At 54.1% G+C, this 20491-nt stretch overlaps 1 protein-coding gene across 5 annotated transcripts in view; it reads right to left on the reverse strand.

The window, feature by feature from the left end:
• The window catches only part of PCNT (pericentrin), a 105559-nt gene that overhangs the window by 12907 nt on the left and 72161 nt on the right, over positions 1–20491 (reverse strand). For all 5 annotated transcript variants that reach the window (XM_060100305.1, XM_060100301.1, XM_060100303.1 and 2 more), the window contains 11 exons: positions 19301–20182; positions 18205–18390; positions 11761–12477; positions 10772–10868; positions 7978–8129; positions 5541–5735; positions 4266–4439; positions 3454–3649; positions 2223–2445; positions 1793–1943; positions 874–1287 (listed from right to left, as the gene is read on the reverse strand). In XM_060100305.1, coding sequence (XP_059956288.1) covers positions 874–1287; positions 1793–1943; positions 2223–2445; positions 3454–3649; positions 4266–4439; positions 5541–5735; positions 7978–8129; positions 10772–10868; positions 11761–12477; positions 18205–18390; positions 19301–20182 — 3387 coding nt within the window. The remainder of the gene's footprint in view (positions 1–873; positions 1288–1792; positions 1944–2222; positions 2446–3453; positions 3650–4265; positions 4440–5540; positions 5736–7977; positions 8130–10771; positions 10869–11760; positions 12478–18204; positions 18391–19300; positions 20183–20491) is intronic.

Consider the following 20491-nt stretch of genomic DNA (forward strand, 5'->3'; position numbering starts at 1 on the left):
GCTCCCCCAAGATCAAGAACCAGGCTGGACGCCTGCCCTCACACACTTGGGGTTCTGGCCAGGGCAGTCAGGCAAGGAGAAGAGACAAAGGCATCCAGGTTGGAAAGGAACAAGTAAAACTATGTCTATTTGCAGAAAACATGATCTTCTATATGGAAAATCCCAAAGAATCTGTTAAAAATATTGGAACTAATAATAAACCAGTTCAGCAAGGTTATAGGACACAAGATCAAGGTGTGAAAATCACCCACATTGCTACACATTCGCAACAACCTGAAAACGGAAGTCAAAAATAATTCCACTTACAACAGCATCAAAAAAATAATATTTAGGAATAAATTTAACAAAAGAAACGCAAAGCTTATCACCTGAAAGTGACAAAACATTATTGAAAGAAAACAAGGAGCTAAACAAACAGAGAGCCCTTCCCATTTCACGGATGGGAAGACCCAGCATTGTTAAGGAGACAACACTCCCCAAAGCGATCTACAGGTTCAGTGTGATTCCTACCACGATCCCAAGGGCCTGCACGCAGAAGCGGAAAAGCCGATCCGCAGGTGCACACGGAACCGCAAGGGGCCCCGAGGATCCAAAACCACCTTGGGAAAGAACAAGGTGGGAGGACGCGTGCTTCCCGACTTCCAGCCTGCTGCGAGGCCGCGCTGACCGAACCAAGGGACAGCCCGGAGCCGGGACAGGCCCTCCGGCCGAGGCGGGCTCACCGGCGTCTCCCTGTCTCTCTGCCACCTGCTCCACTTCTCCGTGTCCGCTCGGCTCGGCCTCGGCTGCGCTGCCGTCCTGGCGTCCTGGCTGCTCTAAGCCCCCCCGCGCTCTCGGCGGGGTCTCCACGCGAGGACTCAGCGCCGCACTCACCTCCTGCTCCCTCTCCACCTCCTGGCGGTGCACGTGGGCCTCAGCCTCCAGGGCTCGCTGCCGTGTGGCCTCCAGCGCCACCTCCAGCTCCAGCACGCGGGCCTCGCAGCCCCTGAGCTTCTGCAGCAGAGCCGGCTGCGCCTGCCTGTCCTGCGGCCGCCGGCTCAGCCGCTCCGTGAGCAGGCGCTCGTGCTGCAGGGCCTCGGACAGCTCGCGGGAGCGGCCCTGCTCGGCCTCCAGGCTCCGCTGCAGCTCCGAGAGGCGGCCACGCTCCTGCGCCAGCAGCGCCTCGCAGCGCGAGGCCTCGATCTGCAGCTCCTTCCGGAGGTTGTCCTTCGCCGTCTGCTCGTGTTTTAGCGCCACGCACAGCTGGTTACTCTGAGCGCGCTGTTTCTCCAAAGACGCCCTTAACTCCTGCATCGGGGACAAGTGAGACGAGGCCAGTCAAAACCAGAGCAAGAGCGTCTACACAGCTTCCGCAGCTAGAGCTTCTGACGCTATACTTTGGGCAAAAGGAGGGCGAGCCATAACCCCTCTTCTCGTGGCTCCGCGGGCCGTCCTCGTGGATGAGGCGCTGTTCTGAGCGCAGTGCCACGTCCCAGGCTCACCTCCGTCCCTGAGTCGGGGGCTGCGGTGCTGCTGGAGGGCGGGCCCTCGACCCCGTCATGGTGCTCGGCTCAGCCCGGCCTACGGGGCACGGCTGCGCGTGGCCACACGGCTGCCACACAGGGGGCCGGCCCGAGGCCTCCCCTGCGCACAGGCGGGGCCCCCACGCGGCTCTGAGGCCGCACTGCCCTCACAGAAGCGAATGCCCGGAGGCGGGGGCCGCACGTGCAGGGACCCTCTGAGCCCTGAAGGTGTAGCCCCATCGCTGCCCCAAGCCCTGGCCCCTCGGCACAATCGTGGACGCGCACGTCACCTCCAGGGTCTTGGCGCTCTGGCCCTCCCTCTGCAGGCGCTGCAGCCGCTCCTCCTCCAGCCGGCTCTGCAGGGCCCGCTCCTGGGTGCGCTCGGCCTCCAGCTGCTGCAGCGCGGCCTGCAGGTCATCCTCCTTACTGTCCAGCACCGACCTGTGAGGGGACACAGGCTCTCAAGGGGACGCCGGCCAGCACCCGGGGTTCCAAGGCAGGGAGGGCGGGCCCTGCGGTGTGCGCAGCCCCCACGAGCCTGTGGGGGTAGAGGCTCCGTCCCAACACCCATCGCGACAGCCGGGCAAACCGCGGCTCCGGACGGCAAATTTCACTGTGAAGCCAAGAACGTGGCAGGAGCCACATGACTTCCATCATTATTCGGCCAGAAGCCTGAGGGCAGGACGGGGTTAGAAGGTAGAGCCTTGCCGGGGGCCGCACCTCAGCTGAAGGACCTCCTTCTGCACCTCGTTGAGGGACTTCAGCAGCCGCTCGTTGTCCTGTCTACACTCGCAGAGCTCAGATTTCAGATCTCTGACTGTGTTCTGTTCCACCACCAGCAGCTTCCGGACGTTATTTGCTTTCTCCTGTTCTTCGTGCAGGGTTTTCTGCAGGTAGCTTACTATACATTTTTCCTGCTCAACCTTATACGCCAACAACTCAACTAAGAAAGAGATTAAATGAATTAAAATAGCATTATTTACAAGTCCAAAGTGAGCCGCACAAATGAGTTAACAAATCAGTAACAACCCAGTAAAGGAACGGGATGTGTTCACTCTGGGGGGACAGGAAGCTTCTATGACCCAGAAGCCGCTGTTTCTGATGGAACCAAGATACTCGGGACACGCGCCTTCTGCTCACACCCCCGCCAGCCTCGCCCTCGGGGCCGGTGAGCATCGAGAGAGAGAGAGACACACGGGCAGAGAGCGGGCGGGACCACGCAGCCGTGCAGGCCATGTGACGCAGTGGGGTTCCGGGGTAGCGGGGGCACACGCCCTCTCGACCCCTGAGATGCTCAGGCCCGGGGTCTCCCAAGGGCAGAGGCTGGAGCTGGGCTGAGACGGACCTCCATGGAGCCCACCCAGCCCGGGCAGCATCGCGGAGAAGCCTCCCAGAACTAGGAGCAGACACACCCACTCCTCCAGGAACTGAAACCAGAAGAAAGAAAACCATGGACCAGGACCCTCATGAACACAGATGCAAAATACGAGCGAATCCAGCCCAGAACTGCACAGCGTGAGGCGCCATGCCGAGGCTGGGCCTCGAAGGCAGGCTGCCCCACGGGACGAGTCAAGTCCTCACTCAGCACTCAGAGCATCCCCAGGGCAAGTGGCAAGAACAGGAGGAGAGGAGACGGGGAAGAAAGAATAAGATAAAGTGTTCTCTCCCTGCAGATGACAGGAGTGTCTGTGTAAAAGTCCCGGAGTTTAAATCAAACTCAGAAACCTGCTGCAGGCCGCTTCAGCCTCTTGTGAGCCCCAGTGACCCTCGTGGACGTGGGCCTGCGGCGCCCAGCACGGGATGCTGGGCAAGGCCTCCACCCTGACCGGCATGCATTCTGCACTCGGTGACCTGGGGAATCAGCGAGGGGCTCGCTGACCTGCCTGCCACCTCCCGACAGGTGAGTGTCAGGATAAACGTTTCGGGGCCGAAGCCAAGAGGCCACACCCACCCTGCCTCCGCAGCTGGTGCTCCTGGCGGCTCCCGCGGGCCTCCGCGCTGGTCAGTGCCACGCACAGCTGCTGCAGCTTCTCCTGGTTCTGCAGGTGCGTCATCCGCAGCTGGGCGCGCAAAGCCTGGATCTCGGACATCAGGCTGCTCCTGTCCGACAGGCGAAGGTGCTCCAAGGACCTCTCCTGCAGATCCCCCTGCAGATGGGGTGGCAGGGGATCAGGGCAGGGGGACATAAGACACGGCAGAAGAAGGGGATCCTGAGGGCTGGTGTGCCAGGCAAGAGCAGCTCCTGCCCCGCAACTCCTGCTCACGGCATCGCTGCCACAGGAGGACGCGGGGGACAACTGTGCGGCATGAACGCGGGCACGGTGGCCCTGGAGCCCTCAGACCGCACGCAGCTCTGTCCCCAGCACCCTGGTCTCGCTTGCTGGGCCTGGTCGACGCTCGCCATGCACCCTGCCCTCTCTTACGAGGGAACTGGCGGGGAGCAGGCTCCCACAGCCCTCGCGGTGCCGACCCTCCAACCCTGGGCTCAGCGCTCACAGCCTGGAGCTGGGCCGCCTAGAATTGCTCTTTTGCTTTCAAGGAAAGGCCAGTTATTTCCAGAACAGAGTGAGATCCTGAAGGAAGATAAATAAATGCACAGAGTTTTCCACTTCACGGAATTCATGCATAAAAACACAGTGTTATCTGTGGACTGCAGCAGGATTTGCTGCTCAGTCACTGCCTTGCTCTAAGGTCGGGTGAAACACGTTCCGTCACCCTGTGTGTCAGGGTGGGCTCCGGGGGGAAGCCAAGGCATGAGCTCACCTGCTCCTGGACCATCTTCTCCAGCCTCTCCAACAGGGAGCCGCAGCCCCCAGGGCCTGAGCCACAGGGCCGGGGCCAAAGCTCGACTCTCAGTATCTCCCGCTCCTTTTCAAAGGCCTCTTGGACAATCTGCAGAAATTCCCCTCTCCAGTCGAGGCCCACGTTGGAAAGTTCCTAAAATATCGAAACAAAGAGCCCATGTCCCTATAAACGCATTCTGCAGGTTCAAACAGAACCCACCCCGACTTACGGGGACACACGGACACCCATGACCGCCTAGGGGCATGAGGAGCCAGCTCTGGGCAGAGAACCGCCCCCAACACAACGGGGAGGTAAGACAGAGTGAATGTCAGAAAGCAAATCTCTCTTCCGGCCACTGCACATGAGCCCCGGGTCCAAGGGAGGCCAGGCCCTGAGTGGTGGAGACAGTGTGTGTGCGTGTGCCTGCGCGTGTGCATGTGCGGGGCATGTGCGTGTGTGTGTGTGTGTAGGGGCGGGGGCGTGTGCGTGTGTGTGCAGGGGCGGGGGCATGTGTGTGTGCATGTGTGTATGTGTGAGGGGCGGGGGGCGTGTGTGTGTGCAGGGCCGGGGGTGTGTGCGTGTGGGCGTGTGTGTGCAGGGGCGGGGGCATGTGTGTGTGTGCAGAGGTGGGGTGTGTGCATGTGTGCATGTGCGTGTGTGAGGGGTGGGGGGCATGAGTGTGTGTGTGAGGGGCGGGTGTGTGTGTGCATGTGCGTGTGTGTGAGAGAGGCGGGGGGACGTGTGTGTGTGTGCGGGGGCGTGCGTGTGTGTGCAGGGGCGGGGTGTGTGTGCATGTGTGTGTGCAGGGTTAGGGTTAGTGTCCACGCAGGGGGGGCGGTGTCTATACGGGCCATGCATGGGCTGGCTGCCCCGTGGCCACCTGCTTGGGCCCACCTGCTCCCTCCCCTTAAAGTTGGGGGGTCTGTTCACTGCTCCGTCCACCCCCCACGGCCGGCTGGCTTCCTTGCACACAGTTCAGCACCTGGCCCTCACCTCCATGCTGCCCCTCGGCCCGGCCCCCATACCCCTCTCTCCACCAAGAGCCACCCTGCAGGGCTCCAGACGGCCCCTTCCCCGCCGCCTCTCCTGGAGGCTGGAGCCCAGGCACTGTGGGTGGGGGGTGGCTGCCCGGGCACGGCCCCCCCGCCTGCCGCTGGCCCACCTCCGGCTCCTCCACTCCCACTTCTGGGCCCAGGAAAGCCCTCGACCAGGTCCATGCCCACCGCTTCTCTTCTGTACCTAGAAGGCCTGTACCTTCTCCCCCTTTGGGGGCCCTGGGGTGGGATGCTCCCTGGGAGCTGGTGCTGCCTCCAGCAGGCCCTGGCCCCCCATCGTGGGGCAGTCGAGGGGGGCGCCGGGCTCGCCCCTGCTCAGGACGCTCGGGGGTCCACGGTATTCGGACAGGGCCAGGATGTGGTGGCTCTCGTCACACACCATCTGCAGCAAAGCCTGAAACGGACAAACATCTCAGAAAGGAGGAGAAGCAGCTGGAAACCTCTCACCGTCACTGCCCCGCTGTCACCCGCCAAGGCTCACCAGGCTGCCCCCACAGCCTTTGCACCAGAGACCAGAGTTGCTGCTCTGACCATGAGGTTCTCAAACCTTCCTCCCTGTAGCTGTCACGGACAAGTAAACCAGCTTTGAACGCGTGAACTTCTGTGCGAGCTGCTCCAGCAAAGGCCCCACAATCCAGCCATCCCGCCTGCTCCCTCAGAGAAGATGCTCAGCTCAGGGAAATCCACAGCCAAGTCAGCAAGATGCCAGGCACCTCCCCGGCCCTCCCGGGACCAACAGCTCCCCACCAGGAGCGAGACCCAAGAGCTGCACAGGGACACCTCGGGGGAAAGGCACCTGCAGATGGTACCAGGCCAGCTACTGGCCATTGCAGCCCTCTCATGCCCCAGGGGGCGCCCAGAATACGTGAGCACAGGAAGGGGTCTTCCACACCATCAGGATTTGGAGTGGTAGTTACAGCGTGATGGGACATGGGACCTGGGATGTGCACGCCGGCCTTCTGTGCTGCCCACAGAGGCTGGGAGAGGAAGGTGCACCCCACCCAGGGCCACCCTTCTGGACGGCTGGTGCTACGGCCAATGCAGAGCGCAAGTGACTGTGACCGTCCTCACACAGCGTGTCAACACAGGTTCCCTCAAGGGGCACGTTAGGGAAACAGGAAAGTAGCAACGAAGAGGCCTACGACAAAGAACGACTAGTTACTTAACTAGAAACAGGTCTTCCTCTGATTCTAATGACGTGACCGAAAACGTGAAACAGTAACATAAAAGTGCCAGACACCAAACTGTATACTGTGTTTACTTCACAAGCAGCCATCTTTAACACTCTACAACAATTTCACTTTAAAAACAACGTATGTGGTACAGAACGGACGCAAATCACAGCCCCGGGGAAGGAGCGGTGGGGAGGCGGGGAGGCTGTATAGTGGACCGGGCCGCAGGCCGTAAACACCTTCTCAAATAAGGACAAGAAAAGGTGTTCTGAAAAACACCTCTGGAAAAGAACAGCTGTGACGAGCGAGGTCCTCCGCCCTCGCCAACTGGGCGCACGGCGGCCAGGAGGACGGACATGGAGCGGCCCCCGGGCCACGGGCACAGTCAGGCCGTGAGATCCCGGAGCCTCTGCCCTGAGAACCGCGGAGTCGCAGGGGGGCCTCGGCCTGCGGTCTCACAGCCGCACGTGAACCAGCCGCCCCGCGGGGCCCGTCTGCCCAGCTGACACATGCTTCCCAGCATGACGGACCTTCACCAGCGTCGCCGGCCCCCAGGGCGGCCAGAGACGCGACTGCACGAGGCTCCTGAGACTCAGCCCCGCGGCGAGTGGCCCCCGCGCCCCAATGAGGATGGTGCAGCGGAGGGGCCGGCAGGGAACACACAAGCCGGGCTGACTGACCCAACAGGCTGCTGCGGGGTGGCCGCTCCTTTCTCTCCTGCCACCTCAGCACTTCCGGAAAAGGCTCCAGGGCCTCTGCTGGGTCTCTTTCTTTCTTTTCTTTTTTAATAACTAAGTATCAATTATTAAACCTCAAAGCCTAAACATGAAACATTGTCATTAACCACCAAACTTTTTCCTTAAAAATTAGGAATTCTAGTATTTATGCCATATAAAAAATTGAGGAATGCAAAAAAAGAAAAAACAGCTAGGAGACACTGCTCCGATTTCAACTCTTAAAGGAATAAAACCAGTTTCATTTCAAATACAATTTCAGAGAAGATTTTACTTAACATCAAAATCGTTCCCTTTGGGAACACTTACTATCTGAATAAGAGAACCCTCAAAGTGTCTTGGGAAAGCCTCCAAAGCCAAACAAGCAAAAACCACAAGTGCTTCCCAAAACAGGGTCACGAGGTCTGGCACCTGAACGACACTCAGGAAGACCAATCCAGTTTCGCCTTGCGACTCGGGACAGCGCTGCACGTGCAGGCCCTCTGGGCGCTGTGCTGTGACAGGCGCTGCAGGAGGAGCCGCCGCCGGCCACAGCACCCGCGGCCCCCCGAGCACTGGCCAGGCCCCACCTGGGAAACCGTCCCTGCGGTCCTGCCACAGTGGTGCATCTCCTCCCTTTGAGCCGCTACACAAGGCACAAAGTCGTAGCAGGGCTGAGGCCAGCGCAGCTGTGGACGGGCCAGAGCGGAGGCCCCTCGAGCCCCCTCCCCTGCTCCCCGCCGGCCAGTACCTTCACTTGCTTCGGATGGACTTCCTTCTCCTTCCTGGCGCCCAGCGGCAGTCGGAACCCCCGGGGGCTGAGAGGCGCTGCAGGACCAGCAGTGGGCGCTCCCGGTCTTCCCGAGCCTTGGCTTAGTGTCTCTCCAAACCCCGTGCCACCACCTAGAAACACACCGCAGAGTCAGGGCCTAGACCCGCGACTCTGGTGGCGATCCTCGGGGACGGCCCCGAAGCACCGGGAGGGCCACGGCCAGGCTCCTCTCACCAAAGGAAACATCTATGGACACCCCCAGACAGTAAAAATGTTTCATAAAAACGTAAGATGAGAGCTACACACGTTAAGTAAGAAAACGTACATTTTGCACGTTTAGCATGTTAATGCCCGTGATTTGAACATAAACCCTCCGGGCAGCTCAGCTTATTTTCACAGACGCGATATGTGTTTCCTCACCCCCCACAGACGGGGCAAATCGGCAACTGTGCCGAGAGCCTCGGAGGACGGACGAGAGAGGCAGCGGGACATGAGGAGGAGGCTGAGCGGGAGGACAGGCCCAAAGCACCTGGCCATGGGGCAGGGGACGCCTGATCTGGGGGTAGGTGGAGAAAAGCCCGGACTGGGCAGCCCGGCTGTGGAGCCCTCAACAAAGTCTTGAGTTTGAGACTCCAGGAGCCTCTGTCTGATGGGAGGGGCCTCAAAATAGAACTCCTAACCTCTCGGTTAGGAGTTCCTAACAGCTCCCTGAGCTGTTCCTGAGCCTTGAACTGTGGCCAGTCCAGGAAGGCTTGGAAGCACACACTCTGGAAAACGGAAGGAGGCACCCGGTGGAAAAGCAGAGCCCACCACCCCCACCAGCACACAGCTCGGGAAGGGCAGGTGGATCTCATGGAGCCACCGGCGAGGCCCCTCTGAGCACAGAGCTGCCATCCAGTGAGCCATTCATGACTGCCCTCTCAGAAGTCTACCTTCTCAAACATGCCAAGGAACATTCAAACACAAAAGACAGAGAGAAACAGAGACTCAGAGAAAGTGTGGAAGAAACAGAGTAAAGGCAGCAAACAGAAGAAAACATCAGAAAAATTAGAGCACCCCCAGAGAACTAAGAAGGGGAGTATCGTTCAGGAAACAAGGGTTAGGGCTAGGAAAAAGGACTACTCAGAAACTAAAACAGCCAAAATAAAAATAGTTAATACAAAGCTTAAGAAGTAAAGCTCTGAAAAACCTCTTAGAAATGAGAACAAGAATACAAACATGGAAAATGAGAAAATTAGTACAAGAGGTCCAATATGTGATCAATAAGAATTAACAAGACAGACGAGACAAAACCGTGGGGGAAATGACTAAAGGACGAAGCAGAGTTCTCGGGGTGGGAGGACGTGCTCCAGGGCACCACACGCTGCTCTCATGACACTCGGGTCCAGGACGGCGGGCTCCATGCTCTGAAGGAACCCAACTCCCCACCCAGGGTCAAGCCCAAGTCCAAGATGCCGACATCAGGAAGACGTCAGTGTTCACACAAAAAGTACCCCGCACATGCTTTGTCTCCAGAAACTTGTAGGGGGTCCAACCCGGAAAGCAAGGGCCACGTTCAGGATGCGGGGAGGCCGTCATGGGCAGCGCACGCCTGCGCGCAAACACGCGTCCTCGAAGTGCAGACACTCGACAGTGATGGGGCAGAAAGTGCAGGTGGGGCCATTTTAGGGAGATGGGAAGGGAGGTGTGTGGGCTGTGCTGCATAGATAAATACTAGAGCAAACTTCTGAAAGTTGAACATGATATCCTCAGGAAATGACGACTCCAAGCAGGGAAGCTGGACGAGAGGCTGCTCCTGGGACGCACCTCACAGAACTGCTCCAATTGTTACATCACGTGGCTACTGCTGGGAAGAAGTGAGAGCACCATCTGGAAGGCTGTTGGCCCCATTCCGCAAGTGCCAACACGGCCAGTGAACTGGACCGCACTGCTGCCTTGTCCTCAAAAGCACCCAGTGAGCCAATGGGGACTTTTTTCAAAAGTCAAAACACCTTGAGGTGACTGACTTGTAAAAATCTAACAATTATAGAAGAAAGTATAAGGTTAGAAAGTCACGGTGTGGCAGCCATCAGAGTGACAAGGATCCAGGCAAGACCACCAAGAACCATCAATGGAGGCTAAGTGGGTCCGAGCTTGAGGACAGAACGTCCCAGGGTCTCGAAAACCTACCCAGGACATCGGCCATTCAGAACGAACAGGATGAAACCTGGCAACACAACTGCAGAACCCAAACTGACCCACATGAAGAGCACGGCACCGCCAGGGCGCTCACGGAGTCCCACGAGATGCACACAAGCCGACGAACCTGCCGCGAACATAAAGAGCCGGCCCTTGTGGGGTCCAGGCCCAAGCCCTGCGCCAGGCACCGGGCCTGCGCTCACCAGTCTCCAGCCCGCAAAGGACATCTGGATGCATGCTGGCAGCCACTGCTTGTTTCTGTAAAGAGCACTAACGGGACAAAATCGCAGTGAAGTATGCGGACGCAATGCTGCCCTGGGTCAGGGCGGCTGCCCTGGGTCAGGGCGGATGTCCTGGCGTGGACTGGATGCCATGAAATACACAGGGATCTTCTCAGGAGTAAAACGACATCAGGTCCTCAAGTAACAGAGCACAAACCCAGAGGGAGACAGAGACACAGAGACACAGAGAGAGAGAGAGGCAGAGTGTGCACACGCAACACGGCAAGTTAACACGGGACGTACGAGGGGTGCACAGGGACTCTGCACTATTCTATACTCTGAAGCTGTAAAAATAAAGTTTGTGACTGACTCACTTTTTCCATCGCTTTTTCCTTCTAACCCAAGAGGAGGTGATCTTGACTTTTCTTGAGAATCAAGAGACGTTATGATAAAATCTTCAACATCTTTCTCCTGTTCAAATAGGTAGATGTTTAAATGGTCATAGAATGATAACGTGTTATATCATGGAACTGAACTTGCCAGATGGAAAACTTGCTAAGTCCTGAATTTATCATCTTCCCACACAGAACTCAAAGTGTTCACAGCTTGTGGACACGAGGCCATACACTCATAATAATTTAATCAAATCCATCCACAGTTCTCTAGGAATATTTTAAAAAGTCACTGGCAAATATTTCAGATTTTCAAAATTTTGCATGATGTAGTGGCATATGGATATGAAATGGAAGCATATGGATATGAACTGGTCGTATACGGATACCTTAAATTACACGTATCCCGTAATTTATTTTTCATTTTATCTAATCTAAGATACACAAAATCTCAAAATTGTTAGATAAAATATAATCTAACCCAAAAATAATATATTGAAGTGTTCTTGAAATTAATAACATTATATGTAGAACCTGTTAAACATGATATAGAACTGAAAATGAATCTAAAAAACATCTTCCAGACAAAGAACCCATATGCAGACCACACATGAAGACAGGTTTAAGATTATACTTCCCAAAGCCAGTATGAGTTAGCAAACTTAGGCCTGTGGTGAATTTCTGAGTAAGAGTAATGTATTTTTCATGTATTTTTAAAAACAACCAAAGTGCTCTGAATGTTCCTATGACAGTGGACTTGGGTCCATCCTGCAGAATGCTGACCGTCCCTACACTTGCTGACCAGGGGACTGCTCAGCCAGGCCTGGCCAACAGGCCACAACAGGAGGTGAGCCAACAGTGACTGCAGCTGTGACCCTGCCGTCCACGTAGACACAACCCAGTGGGAGCACACTGGGGCCTCGGGCATCCCACGGACCCAAACCAGGACAGCACCCAAGGAGACCACTTACCACAGGCACCCGCTGAGCATGGTGGTCAGTGGAGGGGGCCTCGTCTGCAGCTAACAGAGACCCCGCCCACTTAGGGGCCGTTCCTGCCGCTGACTCGCCCGGGTAACAAAGCAGCCCCAACTGGTCAGCCTGGAGCAGCTGGGTGCTCGTCCTGTCCCACAGGGAGGTGTCCAGACTGCGCTGGCTCAGGGCATCCGAGCAGGGTGTGAGGGGCAGGCTGCGGGGGCGCTCAGAGATTGAGTCCTTCCTGACGACCTCGGGGGAGCTCCAGGAGGACAGGTCCATCGTCCTGAGCACTTTCTTCAAGGGCTTGGTCCCCTGGGTGTGGGAGAGGTCATGGGAACACCCGTACAAGCTCCCCTGTGAGCAGAGTGACCTGTCTTGCAAAGCAACCTGCTCTCCTGTGGAAGTATCTGGCACCTCGTTTCGTATCAACGAATCCTGATTTCCAATAATGTCAACTAGGTCCCATGTGACATTAAACGCATCAACAGGAGATGACCTGTCAGTTTCTTCACTGTTACTGGAACTATCACTCGCATTATTTTCTAAAACATGTGGAGATTCCAATGCCTGTTGAAATTTAAAGTCCTCTGTCCTGACGTTTTGGAAGCTCATGCAATGTACCAGATGGTTCAGTTTTTCTTGAAGTTGTTTCACCTGATCTATGAGATCAACTTTCCGCAGCTGACAATCTTCCAGTAGTTTTTCCTTATCCTACAGGTAAAAAAGAACATGCATACCGTAAAATAAATGAATTACATGTTGTCACATTTGTTATTTACGAGGCAATTTCAGAGACTGTCTGAACAATTAAGGATGAGATTCCATGATGAGCCCTTTGTCCCTCTAGACTCTTAAGATTTCAAGTTTTTTTAAATCCTATGAAAGACAGACTCAAGGCTTAAAGCCCATTGCCTAAAAGCCAACTGTTGGAGCGGCTCCTGGAAAGATGGCAGAACAGGCAGCACCGGGAACCCCTCTCCCGCCTGGACAACTACTGCACTGGCAGAATGTGCCTGATGTAACTATTCTGGAAGTCTGCAGTCTGTTGAAGGCTTGCAACTTCCAGGGGAAGGTTTGGAGGGTTAAGCTGCTCTCAGCTCTTAGCACAGGAACAGCTACCCATCCCCCACCCCAGGGCCCAGCAGGCAGCGGTGCATGTGTCCCTGGAGCATCTTGCAGGACCTAGGGTGGGCAAAAAGGACCCTGTCCTCCAAAAACTGGGAATCTGCTCTGACTGCTGCTTCTGATCACAGAGGAGCAGGCAGAGAGGCAGGAGGCCACGGCTGCTGCACCTGCCCCCAAGTGTTCCAGCCCCTGCCCTTCCGGCTGAAGTGACTTTCAGGGGATTTAAAGGACTGGTGCCCCTTTTTCCCCACCACTGCATTTTTCTCTTTTTCCCTTTGGGGAAAAATTTAAAACTAGGACATTCAAAAATAACTGCATATACAGAGGAAATTCTAAAGTGAATGCATGTGCCTGGGTAAAGGCATAGGCTCAGAAAAGATCTGAGAACTTAAGTTTACATCTCAAGCTGATCCTTAGCACAGAGACATCAACCAAAAAAAAAAAAACACACAGTAACAACAACAAAAAAGTAAATACTGAGAAAGAGGGAGAGTCTGATTTCTAGATTTACCTGAATAGATTAAAAATATTCAGTGTTCAACAACAACAACAAAAAACACAAACAGGGAAGTACGGCCTCGGCATAGGAAAAAAGTAAGTCTACAGAAACCATCCCTGAAAAAGACCTGATGATGGATCCACTAGACAAAGACTTTAACAGAGCCTTCTTAAAGATGCTCACAGAACTAAGGAAAATGTGAAGTAAAAAAAAAAAAAAAAAAAAAAAAAAAGCATGAACAAAATAGAAATATCAATAAAGAAAAAGAAATGAAATTCTGGAGTTAAAAAGTATAACTGAAATTAAAAACTCACTAAAGGGATTCAAAGGTAGATCTGAGAAGGCAGAAGAAAGATTCAGTGGATGCAAAGACAGAACAATGGAAATTATCAAGTCTGGGGAAAAGAAAAAAAAAGATTGAGAAAAGTAAGTGGAGCCTCAGGTAACTGTGGGACATCACTGAACAAACCAACATACACATAATGGGAGTCCCAAAAGAAGGGAGAGAGAAGGAAGCAAAGAGAATATATGAGGACATAATGAATGAAAACTTTCCAAACTTGATGAAAGATATGAACATAAATACCCAGGAAACTCAACAAACTCATCATAAAGATGAACTCAAATAGACCCACAGCAAAGACACATAATAATCAAACTTACACAAAGCCAAAGACAATGAGAAAATCTTGAAAACAGCAAGAAGAGACTTGTCACATACAAAGGATGCTCGATAAGCTTATCAACAGATTTCTCCACCAGAAACTTTGGAGGCCAGAGGACAGTACGTCAATATAGTCAAAGTGCTAAAAGAAAAGGAACTGTCAACTAAGAATCCTAAATACAGCAAAGCTCTATCAACAGTAGGTTAGAAATTAAGACATTCCCAGATAAACAGAAGTTGAGGGATCTTGTTACCACTAAAACCTGCCCTGTAAAAAACGTTCAAGAGAGTCTGGCAGGGGAAATGAAAGAACCCTAGACAGTAACTCAAAGCTGTATGGAGAAATAAAGATCTTAATAAAGGTAAATACATGGGCAGTTATAAAAGCTAACATTACTGTAACAATGGTTTACAACTGCACTTTTTGTTTTCATCATGAACTAAGAGACTAATATACATATTCCTAAGTTATTGGTCTAAAAGTTAGTATTACTATAACTTTAGTTTCTAACTCCACGCGTTGTTTTCTACATAATTTAAAAGGTTAATGCATTTAAAGGAATTACTAGTTTATGTTTAAAGGCACATAAGTATAAAGATGGCTTTTTGTTACATCAAAAACCAAAAGGAGTGGGGATGGAGCTACAAAGGAACAGAGTTTTATGTGTTATTAAACTTAAGCTGGTATAAATTCAAGTCAGAGCGCTTTATGTTAGGATGCTAAATGTGAAAATAGCAAAAGAATATACACAAAGAGAAGTGAGAAAGGAATTTAAACATTTCACCATTTAAAAAAATCAATTAAACACAAGAGAAGAGGGGCTTCCCTGGTGGCACAGCGGTTGAGAATCCGCCTGCTGATGCAGGGGACACAGGTTCAAGCCCTGGTCCGGAAAGATCCCACATGCCGTGGAGCAACTAAGTCCATGCACCACAACTACTGAGCCTCCGCTCTAGAGCCCATGAGCCACAACTACTGAGCCCACGTGCCACAACTACTGAGGCCTGTGTACCTAGAGCCCGTGTTCCACAAGAGAAGCCACCGCAGTGAGAAGCCTGCGCACTGCAACAAAGCATAGCCCCCGCTCGCCGCAGCTAGAGAAGGCCTGTGCTCATCAACAGAGACCCAACACAGCCAAAAAACAAAGACACTATCCACAGAGTAAAAATGCAACCCACAGAATGGGAAAAAATATTTGCCAATCATACACCTAATAAGGAATTAATATATCCAGAAATATATAAAGAACTCCTAAAACTCAGTCAAAAAAACATACAACCTGATTCAAAATTTGCCAAAGGACTTCAACAGACATCTCTCCGAAGAACATATACATGAAAAGATATCCACTATCACTAATCATTTGAGAAATGCAAATCAAAACTACAATTAGATACACCTCACACCCATTAGGATGACTACTATCAAAAAAAAAAAACAAAACCAGAAAGTAACAAATATTGGTGAGGATGTGGAGAACTTGGAACTCTTGTACACTTTTAATAGGAATGTAAAATGGTAGAGCCACTGTGGAAAACACTACTGCAGTTCCTCAAAAAATTAGAAGTAGAATTACCATACGATCCAGCCACTCTAGTTCTGGGTATATACCTAGAAGAACTGAAAGCAGGGTCCCAAAGAGATATTTGCACATCCATGTTCATAACAGCACTATTCACAACAGTTAAAACGTGGAAGCAGGACTTCCCTGGTGGCGCACTGGTTAAGAATCTGCCTGCCAATTCAGCGAACACAGGTTCAAGCCCTGTTCTGGGAAGATCCCACATGCCGCGGACAACTAAGCCCGTGCGCCACAACTCCTGAGCCCGCATGTGACAACTACTGAAGCCCGCGCACCCTAGAGCCCGTGCTCCGCAACAAGAGAAGCCACCGCAATGAGAAGCCCACGCACCGCAACGAAGAGTAGCCCCTGCTCGCCGCAACTAGAGAAAGCCCGCGTGCAGCAACGAAGACCCAATGCAGCTGAAAAAATAAATAAATTTATTTATTAAAAAAAAAAGTGGGGGCTTCCCTGGTGGCGCAGTGGTTGAGAGTCCGCCTGCCAATGCAGGGCACACGGGTTCGAGTCCTGGTCTGGGAAGATCCCACATGCCACGGAGCAGCTGGCCCCGTGAGCCACAATTACTGAGCCTGCGCGTCTGGAGCCTGTGCTCCGCAACAAGAGAGGCCGCGATAGTGAGAGGCCCGCGCACCGCGATGAGGAGTGGCCCCCACTTGCCACAACTAGAGAAAGCCCTCACACAGAAACAAAGACCCAACACAGCCATAAATAAATAAATAAATAATAATTAAAAAAAAAAAAAAGTGGAAGCAAACCAAGTGTCCATCGACAGATGAATGGATAAGCATACTGTGGTGTATACATACAATGGAATATTATTCATCCTTAAAAAGGAAGGAAACTCTGATACCTGCTATGACATAGATGAACCTTGATGACATTACATTATGCTGAGTGACATAAGTCAGACAAAAAAACAAATACTGTGTGATTCCACTTATGCAAACACTTAGAGTATCTCAAAAATCATACAGAAACAGAAAGCATAACAGGTGGTTGCCAGGGCCTGGGGGAAGGAGGAAATGGGAGTCATTGTTTAAATGAGTAGTTTCAGTTTTACAAGATGAAAAGAGCTATGGAGATGCATGGTCAGACAACATTATAAACGTATTTAATACCACTGAGCTGTACGTTTAAAAATGATTAAGATGTAAATTGTATATGTATTTTGCCACACACAACACAAAAAGAGGCAACTGTTATAACCTATTTCTGTGGCAATTTATTGAGGATGTAAGTTTCTTGTTTTTTGGGTTTTTTAAGGAAAAAGGCCTGGAAGGTTCTATATGCAAACATTGGAAAACGCAAAATTGTAATTTATGGAATGAATTTGGAATTTCCTTGTCAGTGTGTAACTCCTAAAAATTTGGCGACCAGCTCAGGATATCCCAGGGCCGAGCTCTCTTTTAAGAATTTAAAGAAATGTTCTTATCACAAGGATGCTGAGACAAGTTTGCTACACAGAGTAGGTAAAGGTTCTCTCCAAACAGAATGTATTTTCTGAGGGCATCTGTAAAACACATGACATCAGATGCAGGCTTCCTCTATCAAAACTGCAGACCCAGGGCTTCCCTGGTGGTGCAGTGGTTGAGAGTCCACCTGCCGATGCAGGGGACACAGGTTCGTGCCCCGGTCCGGGAAGATCCCACATGCCACGGAGCGGCTGGGCCCGTGAGCCATGGCCGCTGAGCCTGCACGTCCGGAGCCTGTGCTCCGCAACGGGAGAGGCCACAACAGTGAGAGGCCCGCGTACTGAAAAAACAAACAAACATAAAACTGCAGACCCAGGCCCAGAGTCCTGTGTGCTGTGGGATTCAGAATCTTCCAATTTCCAACATGGTGCACGTGGCTCGTGGCACATCCCAGGAGCGCTCCCAGGAGGTGAGGGGCTGGAACACCTAGCAAAGTGTGCAGCGTCCGCACCAGCAGGGTGACTGGCTCACGAGAGCCCACGTCTGAGCAGGCTTCAGAACCGAGCCCACTTTTGGTTCTCAAACATCTCAGCTCTGGAACAATTTGATGCTGCCGACCCGCACCCTCCCCACCCTGGAAAAGAAAAGGCAGCCTTCTTGTAGCTTCTGTCCTGGTGGTCAGAATTTAAAACTGTTGAATCGTAGATTACTCTGCTCTTCTTTGCTGGCAGGACAAGTGAAAACATGTAGGGAAAACACCTGAGGTTCAAGCAATAAATGTGAAGCCTTTGCAAGTGATGAAGGTTGTGGAGGCAGCACAGCGGTGGGCAGCTGTCCTCACACGGAAAATCCAGACACAAGCCCTGGAGCCCAGGGAAATCCTACTGGTATCAACTAGGAGGAGAAAGTAACTGACTGCTCACTTTTCACAAGCTGATTAGACCATGGGAAATGTGTGCTTAAATCAAACACGTGGGAAATTTCAAAACGGATCTGAGCAGCACTGCCAAGAGTGACGGACTTGGAGAAGGCGTCCCTGACCGCAGTCCACATGACCTGCGCCGTCGCGGCAAAGACGCCGAGGGGGGTGTCTGCCCGTGACCAGCTGCCGTGTTCTGTGCGCGCCCCCCCCAACCCCCGAACATGCCCAGGCACCTTCGCTGTTCCCGACACTCCATTCTCTGCAGGCAGGCACATTTCCTTTTTCACTAAGAGCAGCTCAGACTCCAGTTGCCGCTGGCAGACCGCGAGCACCGACATCACGCTGTCCTGCTGGCTGAGACCTGCGCGGGTCAACGTCTGCAGGGCTTTGGCCAGCTGTGGATCCTCCTTAATAGGGCTCTGTGATGAACAGAGAAAACAAGGACAATGCTTACGAGCACACAGCCAAAGGCATCACGAAGTCAGAAGTGCAGTGAGGCTACCTCAGAGTCCCAGGAGCTCTGCAGCCGGAGCACCAGCCAGCAGGCCCCGAGGGAGAGCCCACAGCTCAGGACCAGAATCACACACGTGGAGCAGGAGACCAGTGGTGCGCACAGCAGGTCAGCACATGCTGGAGCTCGGGCAACCCCGCGAAGACGGCCCCCAGCAGACACGGAGCACAGCACAGCTGCCCACCAGCTCCCCACCTGCACCCTCAGATCCCAGACACACGCCAGCTCCCCACCTGCACCCCCACCCCGGCTCCCTGGACACACCCCAGATCCCCACCTGCACCCCCAGCTCCCCGGACAAACCCCAGCTCCCCACCTGCACCCCCAGCTCCCTGGACACACCCCAGCTCCCCACCTGCACCCCCAGCTCCCTGGACACACCTCAGATCCCCACCTGCACCCCCAGCTCCCCGGACACACCCCAGCTCCCCAGTGCACCCCCAGATCCCCAGACACACCCCAGATCCCCACCTGCACCCCCAGACACACCCCAGCTCCTCACATACACCCCCAGCCCCCCAGACACACCCCAGGCCCCCACATGCACCCCCAGCTCCCCGGACACACCCCAGCGCCCCACGTGCACCCCCAGACACACCCCAGCTCCTCACATACACCCCCAGCCCCCCAGACACACCCCAGGCCCCCACATGCACCCCCAGACACACCCCAGCCCCTCACATACACCCCCAGCCCCCCAGACACACCCCAGGCCCCCACACGCACCCCCAGCTCCCCGGACACACCCCAGCGCCCCAGTGCACGCAGCTCTCCGCACACAGAGGCTGCGCCACCCGTGGCCTGACGGAGGAGCCCACCTGTGGGTCGCCGCCATGGCCGTGGGGGGCCTCAGCCGGCCGCCTGCCACACACATCCTGTTCCACCTCTTCGTGGCAGGAGGCCTCTTCTCCCCAGGACGCCCGCCCCCGGGAGCTGCCTGCCACGTGGGCCCCATGCGCCTGCCGCTCGTCCGGCTCCTCCTGGGACCTCAGGAAGCACTGGTTGAGCGCCTGCAGCTGGCAGCTAAGGTGGACACACTGCGCCCGGAGCCGCTGCAGCTTGGGGGGCTCCCCAGAGGCCGCCAGGAGCTGCTGCTCTAGGGCGCAGCGGAAGCGGGCCACGGCAGCCAGGATGGCTTCCAGCTCAGCAGAGTGGGCTGACTTCTGCCGGCACAGAGAGTCGATTTCTAACTCTCTCTCTGCAATCTTCGCTTCCTTGGCTCGCAGGGCAGCTTCGAACTCGCGGATCTGGGAGGCCAGGGCCTGGACCTCGGCCTCCCTGAGGGCGGCGCCAGGCCCCGATGCGGCCAGCTGCCGCACGGCCACCTCCTCTGCGGCCTGCAGGCGCCGCTGGAGGGCCTCGAGGGCCTGGCCGTGCCCGTGCTCCTGCTCGGCCAGCAGCCGGCTCAGGGCCTCCTTGGCCTCAAGAGCGGCACGCAGCTCGCCCTCCAGCTCCGCGCAGGCCCTGGCTCCTTCGGCCGGGAGGCCCAGCAGCTCGCTCTGCAGGCTGGCGGCTCTGCCGTCACCGGCCTGGGGCACTGTGGGTCCCCTCAGCGGGAGCTCCCCCTGCAGTTTCTCGATGACCTCATGGAGCTGTTCAATCTCCTGTGCTTTATCCTTCTGTAACCTCTCTTGGTTCTCTCGCAAATTCTCAATAATGGATTTCAGCTCTTCAATTTCAGAACTTCTGTTATACACAACCTGAAGAAAAAGCACATTTCAGAGGCAAATCATACATCAACTTCCGAAGTTCCCCTTTCCACTTACAGTTGGGCCTGAACTCATTCTTACAGAAGTGGAGACTTCGCATCTTAAAAGTAGCTGTGGAAGTAACTAACAACATCACCAAATGACATTAAGATCTGAAGAACACCCAGAACACCCAGCTACTTCAAGTATGTCAAAATGGTCAAATATTTGTATGTGCAGTTGCTGCTTTGTTGCTCGTTCAAACGCTTCATTAAGGCCACACCCATCGCTGTGACAGACCCCAACCCTCGGCTGCCAGGA

The sequence above is a fragment of the Mesoplodon densirostris genome, chromosome 5 (genome assembly GCF_025265405.1).
Source record: "Mesoplodon densirostris isolate mMesDen1 chromosome 5, mMesDen1 primary haplotype, whole genome shotgun sequence".
Classification (NCBI taxonomy): domain Eukaryota; kingdom Metazoa; phylum Chordata; class Mammalia; order Artiodactyla; family Ziphiidae; genus Mesoplodon; species Mesoplodon densirostris.